This window comes from Bison bison, unplaced genomic scaffold, assembly GCF_000754665.1.
Source record: "Bison bison bison isolate TAMUID 2011002044 unplaced genomic scaffold, Bison_UMD1.0 scf7180017864317, whole genome shotgun sequence".
NCBI classification, from domain to species: domain Eukaryota; kingdom Metazoa; phylum Chordata; class Mammalia; order Artiodactyla; family Bovidae; genus Bison; species Bison bison.
The window spans coordinates 5,034,639-5,047,488 of record NW_011494889.1 but is presented as its reverse complement, the minus strand read 5'-3'; the positions used below and the strand labels follow the sequence as shown (position 1 = coordinate 5,047,488).

The 12,850-nt window shown below is 35.5% G+C and overlaps 1 protein-coding gene across 7 annotated transcripts in view; it reads left to right on the top strand.

Annotated features, from left to right (window-relative positions):
- Nucleotides 1-12,850, top strand: part of CDC42BPA (CDC42 binding protein kinase alpha (DMPK-like)) — a 298,104-nt gene that overhangs the window by 108,885 nt on the left and 176,369 nt on the right. For all 7 annotated transcript variants that reach the window (XM_010852881.1, XM_010852884.1, XM_010852883.1 and 4 more), the window contains exon 4: nt 3,253-3,348. In XM_010852881.1, the coding sequence (XP_010851183.1) occupies nt 3,253-3,348 (96 nt within the window). The remainder of the gene's footprint in view (nt 1-3,252; nt 3,349-12,850) is intronic.

The window sequence follows — 12,850 nt, the reverse complement described above, 5'->3', positions numbered from 1 at the left end:
CTTTATTTTGGGGGGCTCCAAAATCACTTCAGATGGTGACTGCAGCCATGAAATTAAAAGACGCTTACTCCTTGGAAGGAAAGTTATGACCAACCTAGATAGCATATTGAAAAGCTGAGACGTTACTTTGCCAACAAAGGTCCGTCTAGTCAAGGCTATGTTTTTTCCTGTCGTCATGTATGGATGTGAGAGTTGGACTGTGAAGAAAGCTGAGCGCCGAAGAATTGATGCTTTTGAACTGTGGTGTTGGAGAAGACTCTTGAGAGTCCCTTGGACTGCAAGGAGATCGAATCAGTGCATTCTGAAGGAGATCAGCCCTGGGATTTCTTTGGAAGGAATGATGCTAAAGCTGAAACTCCAGTACTTTGGCCACGTCATGCGAAGAGTTGACTCATTGGAAAAGACTCTGATGCTGGGAGGGATTGGGGTCAGGAGAAGGGGACGACGGAGGATGAGATGGCTGGATGGCATCACTGACTTGATGGACGTGAGTTTGAGTGAACTCCGGGAGTTGGTGATGGACAGGGAGGCCTGGCGTGCTGCGATTCATGGGGTCACAAAGAGTCGGACACGACTGAGCGACTGATCTGATCTGATGTCAAATGATACTATTTTCCCCCTAAAGTGAACAGAAGCATAATTATGGTAGATTTTAATAATTGAATTTATGAGTAAATTGCCCATTCATTTGGTTTAAGTTTTATTTGTTTTTAAGATTTTCCTTGCTGATGCTGTTTAATGAGTGGCTTTAGAAATTCTGTTGCATCAGACAGCAAAAGAGATACAGATGTAAAGAACAGATTTTTGGACTCTGGGAGAAGGCGAGGGTGGAATGATTTGAGAGACTAGCTTGAAACATGTACATTACCATATGTAAAATAGATGACCAGTGCAAGTTTGATGCATGAAGCAGGGCCCTCAAATCCGGTGCTCTGGGAGACCCCAGAGGGATGGGGTGGGGAGAGCGGTGGAAGGGGGGTTCAGGCTGGGGGGACAACATGTGCACCCGTGGCTGATTCATGTTGCTGTATGGCAAAAACCACCACAATATTGTAAAGTAATTAGCCTCCAATTAAAATAAATAAATTAATTTAAAAAAGAAATTCTATTTCATCAAATAAAATTTATGGAAATACATGAAAAAAATTAGGGCACTTAGATAATGTGAGTAGCTTTGTACATCATGACTAGTGAATTTATCTTGTGGGAAATAAATTACTAGGTACCTACTATGTGTAGGATACTGCATGATGATTTTTAAATGTGTATGAAATATGGTATAGCCATTGAGAAAAATTAGGTAGCTTTCTATGTACAGGTATGGAAGGCTGTTCAGATATGTTGTTACTTGAAAAAATGACTTATAGAGCACTGTGATCTCGTTTGTGTAAAGAAAGAAAAGTTACGGCAGATGGGATACCATATGAATATAGGGTGTGTGTGTCTATGTGCATGTGTCTCTGTTTGTGTATGTACAAAGAAATTTTCTGAGAAGAAATTCAACTGAGTTACTGGTGTTAATCATTGGATGTAACAAGGGGACAATGAATCTAGGAGGGAGCGTTTCAGTTTCTACTTTACCTTTCAGTTTGTTTTGAAACTTGCTGGCATAGTGGTTATTTAAATTAAAAATTAAAAAATATATTGTATTTGGCAAAACTAATACAATTATGTAAAGTTTAAAAATAAAATAAAATTAGAAAAAAAAATAAAATTAAAAAAAAAAGTTCTACAGGAAAAAAAAATAAAATAAAATAAAAAATATTCAGCTCAGAAATGTTTTAAGAGTTCACTTTCAAATAATTTAGTTAATGAGACAAGTTTAATATTACTGGTTTTATTTTTTGAAAGTTATGTCGTCTATGATTTGTCATTATTAAGTAAAATACATAAGTATAAATGTTTACTTTACTTGAATATGTACTACCTAATCTTAAATAGATTCACTAATTAAATAAACTTATATTACTTCTAAAAAAAATATATATATATTGTAGAATTGTATCATACACAGTTATTTTTTATTTTTAGTAACATATTTCTAAGATTCTCCAGGCTGTATCTTTGTAATGATGGAAGTATATCCTGAGAATAAATTAAAACTTTTATAAATCAGAAAAAGATAATCCTTTAGAAAAAATGGGCAAAAGGAGTTTTTCAAAGAGAAAACTCATATATCCAATTAGCATATGTAAGTTATTTATTTGCACCTGTAATTAAGAAAATGCTAATTAAAGAATGATGAAATATTATTTCATACCCATCTTATTGAAACATGCTTAAAAGTCTAGCAGTGCCAAATGGAGTTCAGGATGTTGTGGAAAATGGGTAATTTCATACACTGGGGTGAAGGTAGAAATTGGTATAGCACTTAGGAAAGAAACTAGGTTGTGTCTGATAAAGTTGAAAACGCTGAAGTCTAGTATTTCTGCTTCCAAGTGTATACCCTAGAGAAACTCTTGTACATTTGTACAAATATATTTATTGCAATATTGAAATGATGCAAAAATGTGAATAACCTATGTTTTCATGATTGGGACGGGTTACATGAGGCAATTCTGCTATGATCATAGAATGGAATACTGTAGCAATTAAAAATTAAACAGCCATTATTGATTAAAAAGTGATCATGTTGCAAAGGGAATAGATACAGTGACACTATTCACAGAAATTTTCAAAACACAGAGCATTTCTATTGTTTTTGGACACATGTGTAGTAGAGCATGTGGTGGGAGGAATATATACTAACTTCAGATTCTTCATTTTTCTTAGAGGAAGAACTGATACTTCTCTAGAAATAGGAAGGCTGCAACTTCTATTTTCTTAAAAGCAAATAGGTTAGGAGTAAATGTGACATTGTTGACATTAATGTTATCTAAATGGTAGAGTGAACCATGGTTGTTAAATAATTCTGCATACTTTTCTGATTTTTTGAACTATAACAGTAATTTCAAATATAAAATACTTTTAAGTTTACTATTCAGTTGTTCAGTTTTTGAGGGTTCTTTGAAACTTGATTTATTGGAAAGTCATATAATGTTGTTGGAAATAACAGCATTATATGACTTTATTATTTGACTTTATTATTATTATATCATATAATAATGTTGGAAAGTCATATAATATATAATACATATAATGTATTCCTTTTTCAGAACAGAAAGTATAATATTTGAGTAATTGTTTGCATAATATATTCCTAGTTTTACATAAAGTATTCTTTATCTAAAAATTTATTTTTTTCCTTTTCAGACAGCATGTTTTCGTGAAGAAAGGGATGTGTTAGTGAATGGAGACAATAAATGGATTACAACTTTGCATTATGCTTTCCAAGATGACAATAACTTAGTAAGAATCATTGTTCTATGTTTCTATATATTTATTATTTTTTTATTGGCAAAATTTAGCATTATTTTCTGTGAAGCATTGTTTAAATGTAAATGTTATTTAGAAAACCACTGTATTTCACAGAGTATAAGTTTGATATATGATTTGTTTCCCTGGGTAATTTAATACCTTTCAATTGGAATTTTTAATGTTTTTTAGTAAGTAAGTCAAATCCAAACATTTAAATTCTGTAAAAGGTGGTCAGGATTTTTTCCCCATGATTCTGTCAACGTATTTTATTTGTATTGTAAATGTAATAGTATTCTATTACTATTTAGAATTTTACATATTTTTCAAAGTTGTCATGTGCTTCTTTAAGTAGAGCCATATTTAAAATGTAGGCTTTGTTTAATTTTATATTAACGTCATGGACCACTAGACAAAAGAGGTTGGAGAGCTTGGAGGAAAATCAAACTATTAGAAACACTGCCAAATGAAGATTGAAGAGATGAACAAGTGAATAGGGAAATAAGACAGAATCTATCACAGTTGAACATAAGATTCCTGGGCTATTACTCAGGGGTCTTCATTTTCTGACCCCAATTTTTATTTTAAGATTTATTTTTTGGCATGCATATGCTTAGTGACTGCTTTGTGCCAGCCACTACACTATGTACTGGGATATAAAATTACTAAGACATTTTTCATTTGATAAACATTTATTGGACATGTCCTGTGTGCTTGGCACTGTTCTTTAGATTCTAGCAATTTGGTAGTAAATAAGACAGACAAAGATCTTATTCTTACATTCTTGTGAGGGAAGCCAGATAAGAAATTCACAGTCAATTAAATAATATTTTCACATTTTTTCTTATAAAGAAAAATATAACATTTATTCAAAGATATAAAGTCAAGAAGGGCTCTTCCAAGACAAGTGTAAGTTGGCTAAACCAAGAATGGAGAAGAGGCAGAGAAGGGTTGGTGAACATGGGGATCTGAAGCCACCTGTTATGTTCCTATTGATGGAGGATAGAGAAAGAGGCTTTGGCGATGAAAGAGGAGAGATACATAAGTCATACTGTTTAGCACTTTATACATTATGGTATGTAAATTAGACTGTAACAGCCATGAGTTTCAAAAGCAAACTTTTTTTAAATCATAGAACTCGTGTGTGTGATTTTTAAAATGACATTATATCTGAAAGCCAGCTTAGTTGGTAAAGAATCTGCCTGCAATGCAGGAGACCTGGTTTCTATCCCTGGGTTGGGAAGATCCCCTGGAGAAGGGAACAGGTACCCATTCCTGTATTTTGGCTTGGAAAATTCCATGGACTGTATAGTCCATGGGATCACAAAGAGTCGAACATTACAGAGTGGCTTTGACTTTCACTTTCATATCTGAAAGCCTAGACAGTGAAGCATATAGAAATGCAGCTGCCCTGATTGATATCTTAGCTTTCCTCCTTCTACTTTCTGTCATGCTTTTTCAGGGTTCTTTCTTGGAGCAAAACTGCTGTTTTAGGACTGTAGAAGGGTTTGTGGCAGGAAAGGATGGGGTTGTCAGAGGAATGAGAGGAAGGCTTAATAGGGTTATGATAAGGAGGGGAGAGATATGTAAAATGAGGCTTCCTGGGTGTAGGCCATGCAGAAGAGTTCAAATTTTATTCTAATTTCAAGGAGGATTTTAAGGACAGTGTGATAATCAGTTTTGTATTTTATATAGAACATCTTAGCAGCAGTGTGAGGGATGGATTTCAGAGGGCTAGACTAGAGAGACTCGGAGAAGGCAATGGCACCCCACTCCAGTACTCTTGCCTGGAAAATCCCATGGACTGGGGAGCCTGGTAGGCTTCAGTCCATGGGGTCGCTAAGAGTCGGGCACGACTGAGCGACTTCACTTTCACTTTTCACTTTCATGCATTGGAGAAGGAAATGGCAACCCACTCCAGTATTCTTGCCTGGAGAATCCCAGGGACAGGGGAGCCTGGTGGGCTGCCGTCTCTGGGGTCGCACAGAGTTGGACACGACTGAAGCGACTTAGCAGCAACAGCAGCAGACTAGAGAGACTAGTTAGGAGACAATATTCAGGTGACAGGTAATGAGGATTTGAATAAAGGTGATGGAGGGGATGGATTCAGGTACTATTTAGGAAGTAAAATAATTAGAACTTGTGTTAGAGTGAATGTCAGTGGCAGAGAGAGGAATCAAAATTATTCCGTTTTCTGGTGTCTGACTTAGGGGTTCAGTACTTGGTGGTTGATTCCGGAGTTGGGGCATATAGGAAGGAAGAGAAAATTTAGAGTAGATGGGAAAATGGTTAGTTTAATTTGGTATATGTTGGGTTTGAATTATAGTGTGATCTACTTAATGGGTTATAGATATTAGTCTGGTGTTTCTAAGGGTGAATAGCACCATTTATTTTGGAGTTATTATCTTATAGATTTTGGTAAGCTCTGAATTGTGGTTTAAATCTGGACCACCACCTATTTTCACACAGCCTGCAAGCTGAGAATTATTTTTATATTTTAAAATAGTTGAAAGGAAAGCAAAAGAAGAGTTTTGCGACTTGTGAGTCTTTTAAAGTTCGCATTTCACTGTCTGTAGTTTTATTGACATAGCCATACTGTTGATTTGCACACTACCTATGGCTGCTTTTGTGCCTCAGTGGCAAAGTTGACTAGTTGTGATGGAGACTGGCACTGTATGTGTTACTCAGTGCTTTGCACTGCTGTGCTCAGCAGACTATAGTGACATTTCAAGTGCTGTATATATGTGTGTGTGTATATATATATGTATGTATTATATATCTCGCTATACCATGGCATTTTTTATTTAAATTAATAGCACATATGCCTCATGTCAAAATAAGAAAGGTAGATTTTTCAAATATCATGCTCTTAAGGCACAGTAGATTGTGGATTATTTTATTAATAAATTACAGCATGGTGTTTATTACACCACTGTGCTTCACTTGTACTAATAGAATACAGTAAATGTCTACACTGCTAAACTGAGCACTCATCACAACATTCATAACTCACAGGAAAGCAGCAGTCAGAAAAGCTAGAAAATGTAACCTAATATCTTACCATAGCAGAATCTCTTCACAAAATAAAAAATGAAAGTGAGGCTGCAACTATAGTACCTGAGTGTCTCATTTATTAACCAAGCAAGGAAAGCCATTGACCAATATTGAGTTAATGAAATCATATATGATTGCAGCAGCCAAAGAAATGTGTCCATGGAAAATAAACTTGTCTAAGACTTAAGGAGAACAGTTACTCAAAGAATTGAGGACATTGGAAGGAGCGTCAATGGTGGATTATAAAAGCAGAGAGATATAATCATTTCTTATCACATTGAGAGGTTTTCTTTGACTCTTGAGTGGAAAGATGTTGCTGATTCTGCTCAATCCTTGTTATTTGAGGAATCAGTGTTTGAGTTTGAAATATCTGAGGAATTAGCCTCTCTGAACAGTTTTTGTGGAATCATTATTGTCATATTATTAGGTTGGCACAAACGTAATTGCAGTTTTGGACCATGAATTTTAAATCATTATAACTAGGCTCAAATATATCTTCATTAATCAAAATAGGAACCATTACAATCAACACATTTTTGCCAACGAGAAATAAGTTTATTCCTGTAGTGTAAAAATCCATGCTTTGGGATTTAATGAACTCTTGGAAAGTATTTTCCACATTCTGCTGGTTGTGGAAGCATTTTCCCTGCAGTGAGTTGTCTAGATACTTGAAGAAGTGGTAGTCGGTTGGCAAGAGGGCAGGTGAATATGGCCTATGAGGCAAAACTTCGTAGCCTAATTCCTTCAACTTGGGAAGCATTGATTGTGCAATCGGGCATTAGCATGGAGAACTGGGCCCTTTCTGTTGACCAGTGCTAGCTGCCGGCATTGCAGTTTTCGATGCATCTCATCGATTTGCTGAGCCTGCTTCTCAGATGTAATGATTTTGCTGGGATTCGGAAAGGTGTAGTAGATGAGACTTGGAACAGACCACCAAACAGTCACCATGTCCTTTTATTTGGTGCAAATTTGGCTTTGGGAAGTGCTTTGGAGGAACTTCTCGGTCCAGCCGTTGAGCTGGTCGTCACCAATTGTCGTATAAAATCCACTTTTTGTCACACATCACAATTCGATCAAGAAATAGTTCACTGTTGAGTAAAACAAAAGATGATGACACTTCAAAGCGATGATTTTTTTGATTTTTCAGTCAGCTCATAAGGCACCCACTTATTGAGCCTTTTCAACTTTCCAATTTGCTTCAAATGCCAAATGACTGTAGAATGGCATTGAACACTGAATGCCAGTATTGAATTCTTGGACAACTTCTCGTGTAGTTGTAAGAGGATCAGCTTCTGTAATGGCTTTTGTAATGGACGTTGTAAACTTTCAATGTATGGCCACTGTGCTCCTCATCTTCAAGGCTCTTGTCTCCTTTGCAAAATTTCTTGAACCACCACTGTACATTCTTTAGCAGTTCCTGGACCAAATGCCATTGTTGATGTTGTGAGTTGTCTCTGCTGCTTTATGAGCCATTTTGAACTGAAGAAAATTGCTTGAATTTACTTTTTGGTCTAACATCATTTCCCTAGTCTAAAATAAATATAAAGTAAACAGCAAGTAATAAGTCAGTAGCAAAAAAAAAAAAAAAAAAAGCGAGAAATGTGCATTAAAATGATACATAACATAACCACATTCATTTAAGAATATATTCCAGTATCAAAGTCAGATTTCAACAATGCACAAACTGCAGTTACTTTTGCACCAACCTAGTATTTTCAAAGAAGTTGAGAAAATATTGTTTTGATACAACCTGAATTGTAATCTGCTAAAATGTGTTACAATGGAGTGTGGTAAAACAGGAAAAGGCTTATTTGGACAGATTTACAAATTATGTGAAAATAATAGGTACTTGAAGCCTGTGGATGTTCATTTTTGTGTTAATCAGCAGGCAACTTGCTGCAAATATTTGAATCTATTATGTATTGAACCAGTAGTATCAAAGTTGTGTTTCATTCAGTTTTTTGGAAACAACTATTACCATTTCTGTGGGTTTTTTTTTTTTTTGTCAAATCAAAAGCCAAACATTCTTGGTATGCCATACACCCATTCACTGATTTTGCAATGGTAATGTTTTATTACCGTATTTTGAACAAAGGGCTGGCTGAAATATTTCTGAACCCCAAACCCCCCTTCAACCATTATTGTAAAGTATTGAATAGGCTTGGAAATTAGCTTTTCCTGTAGACTTGATATGTTTTCAAAATAAATTTAATATAAGATTACAAGGCAAAACAACACTTATATGAAAAACTATGCTGTGGTGAAGTCATTTTGACAGCTAATGTTTGAGTTACAAGAAATGTCAAGTTGCTGTATCTACTTCCCATATTGTCAAAAGTGAAAAGGAGAGAGATCTCCATTTCCATATAGATTTGCAGCAGATAGATATTTTGAGGTCAAACTACAGTTCTAACATCAGTTCTTGGCACTTGATGCAAGTGCAAAGGAGATGCTCATAGTTCAAAATTCGTTTAACTGGGCAGTGAAGAACTTCCATTTAACTTTGACTTAGAAGTGGTTAATCTGCAGTAATGACATGCTTAAACCCAAGTATCAGGAGAAAAATTCAATCGCGTTCTATAAATGCCTTACAGCTGAGGAATATGCTCAATCAAAACTATATACTCATGAACTGACACCAGTACCTTTTCTTGTGAATAGATAGTTTCACAGATGGGATGTGTAGAATCTCATCGTAGATCAGCATTTACAGATTTACATTTGCAGTAGATTTTTGATGACTTGAGGCTTCCCTATTAGTTGAGCTGGTGAAGAATCTGCCTGCAATTCAGGAGACCCCGGTACAATTCCTGGGTCGGTAAGATCCCCTAGAGAAGGGAACAACTACCCACTCCTGTATTTTGGCCTGGAGAATTCCATGGCCTGTATAGTCCATGGGGTCGCAAAGAGTTGAAATTGACTCAGAGACTTTTGGCACCCCACTCCAGTACTCTTGCCTGGAAAATCCCACGGACAGCCTGGAAGGCTGCAGTCCATGGGGTCGCTGAGGGTCGGACACAACTGAGCGACTTCATTTTCACTTTTCACTTTCACGCATTGGAGAAGGAATGGCAACCCACTCCAGTGTTCTTGCCTGGAGAATCCCAGGGACGGGGGAGCCTGTTGGGCTGCCGTCTGTGGGGTCGCACAGAGTCGGACATGACTGAGGTGACTTAGCAGCAGCAGCAACAGAGATTTTCACTTCAACTTTCTTTTGATGATAGGGATCACTAACTTTGAGCCCCAGTTAAACAAACTTTTATATTCTCCTCTGCTTACAAAAGGATTACATTTTCTCATTAGTAGTCTGTATTACCAAAATTGTACTAATTATCATTATATTTTGAATTTTGCTAATGAAATATGTGGAAATTTTTTGTTATTATATATGTACCTATATGTTATTTTGATTTTGCCTCTTGCCTGCTAAGCCTAAACCCTATTTACTATGTAGTCCTTTACAAGAAAACTTGGCCAACACCTTTTGCAGATAACAGTGAATACAAGGAGCGAATGAGAATCAATAAATAGTGCTTGTGAAAAGAGAAAACAGATGTGCCTAGAGAAGATGGAGATAGGACACCTGAAGTAGAAAACTTGTGGGCATGATCCAAGCAAGAAAGAGAATCATAACACTGCACCATGAAAGCTAAAGCAAGAAGAGTTGGTAGAGGAAACCATTAACAGTGTAGTCTTGTTGTTATTGTTCATTCATGTCCAACTCTTTGCGATACCGCAGACTGTAGCACACCAGGCTTCCCTATCCTTCACCATCTCCCGGAGCTTGCTCAAACTCACATCCATCGAGTCGGTGATGCCATCTGACCATCTTATCCTCTGCTGTCCCCTTCTACTCCTTCCTTCAATCTTTCCCAGCATCAGGGTCTTTTCTAATGAGTTGGCCCTTTGCATCAGGTGGCCAAAATATCAGAGCTTCAGCTTCAGCATCAGTCCTTCCAATGAATATTCAGGATTGATTTCCTTTAGGATTGACTGATTTGATCTCCTTGTAGTCCAAGGTGCTAAATAAAAAAGAGATGACTGGAAATACTGTGCCCACCCAAATCCTGTGTTTCAGCCTCAGTGGAATACCCTCCATTCTTGAACATCCTCTGTACTCTTCTATACTCTTCTTCATTTTTATTTTCCATAATACCTTTCATACTATGTCACTCCTCTTCCTCTTCCTGCCACTAGTCCTGTTGAAGTCTAGCCAGTACTTTAAAACTGTGCTCAAATTCTGTGTCTTAAATTCAGAATTCACAATTTGAATTAATCTTTCCTATTTCATTTTACCTTTACATTTTTAGTACTGCTATTATATGATTAACGTGTGTGTGTGTGTATGTGTCTTTGATTTTTTGGTACAACTTAAAAATTTTTTTGAATAAATGACATGAACCCTGTTATCTTTAGCTAAAATATAATCAGAGATTAGTGAAACTTAATAGTTGTGGGGTTTATCTGATATCAGGACAGGTCAAGGTGTTCAAGCAGGGTCATTACTTGTCCTTATATTCCATACATGCTTCCAGAGTATAGTAGTGTTTTTCAAACTTCAAATTGTGACCCATTAGTGAGTTAGAAGGCATGGCACCCCACTCCAGTACCCTTGCCTGGAAAATCCCATGGATGGAGGAGCCTGGTAGGCTGCAGCCCATGGGGTCACGAAGAGTCGGACACGACTGAGCGACTTCACTTTCACTTTGCACTTTCATGATTGGAGAAGGAAATGGCAACCCACTCCAGTGTTCTTGCCTGGAGAATCTCAGGGATGGGGGAGCCTGGTGAGCTGCTGTCTATGGGGTTGCACAGAGTCGGACACGACTGAAGTGACTTAGCAGTGAGTTATAAAACCAATTTAGTAGGTTACAACCAGCACTTAAAAAATTAAATAGAATAGAAAATGATAGAGTTCGAGTAATAGGAATAAATATTATTTCATAACATTTATTTCTTTTATAATGATTACTGAATGTTCATATAAACCATATTTTTTATTGTGACTTATAGTCTATTGCCTAAAAGTCATGACATAGAGCTTTGCACATTTTAGTTGCTCAGTTGTTAAATTGAATGGAATATTTGACTTGAATTTACCATACTTACATGAAATTTTAGGGATGAATGTATCATTTCAAATATAATCTGCATAGATAAGCAAATTTAAAAGTAAGTCAAACATGTGCCAAGTATTTGCTTAGCAAAATTGTAACAGTTTATCATAGCTTTGCAAAAATTTTAAGATAAGGACTATAGACCACTATGACAGTGTATTCTACTGTGGATAGATATAACACTGTATATTTATGGTTTGCTTAAAATCTATATTTTGCTATAAATATAGAAATATATAGAATGGAAGTAAAGTGTTCAAATACCAAATTTTATATAGCAAAATTTTACCTAATTTTCAATTTAAAAAGCCTGATTTATAGCTCAGAGATTCTCTGTCCTCTGAGTTATTGAGTCTTTGCTTTTTGTATTTGACACCAGGATTAATACTTCTTTTTCAGAGACATTTTTAAGAAACTGTGTGTATAGCCAGTCATTAATTATATTAGAATTAAAGTTTCACAATAACTGAGGAGGACTGAAATGCTCTAGAACTCAGATCTCCTGTAAAGTGTCAATTTTTCCTTACAGAAACCTTCATGGTATGAGTCAGAAGTCCTAAATTATCTTAGTTATCATCAAAGATTTTCTTTTTAATATTTACAAAATATAAGAAAATAAAATCATTTAAAAATATTGACAAGCCTAACTGTAGATACCCAAAAGGAAATTTTATTATACATAGTTATTTTCCAGAATAACTTTTAACCCTAGTAGCCCTAAACCAGTCAAACAAGTAATAGAATTTTCAGAGCTATACAGTTCAAGAAAGCTGTGATAAATATTCAGTAACTTGACTTTCATTTGTAATAAGTTCAGATTCACTATAGTCAGTTTATGAAACAATAATCATAGCATATGTGCATTTTATTTACTAGGAAGAAGTTGAATAATTTAATGAATGATATTAAGATGTGATTAGAACATTTTTTTCCTTAAGAAAAACTCAGTAAAGCCAAGCCTACTTGGTAGCATGTATATGGACACATAAACTTACTCACTTAGACATCATTTAGAATATTACAAATCAACAAAATTTTCTTCTTCATATTTTTTATCCACTCTTTCCTATTTAGTTATTTTTGTTGTTGTTTGAGGAAAAAACAAAAAGATATTTAAAGCAAAAGTTTTACTTTTTGAATCAGCATTTGTAAACTGATTAGTGGGTGAAAGATATTTATTGAATTGTATTTAGTCATATGAACTTCAAATTCTTACAAGAATCCAGTTTGTACTGAAGATAGGAATAGTTAGAAAGGTATTTTTGTAAAGAGTGAAAAAACAAAAAGCTAGAAGGGATAAATAAAAGTGGGGCTCTAAGGACTGA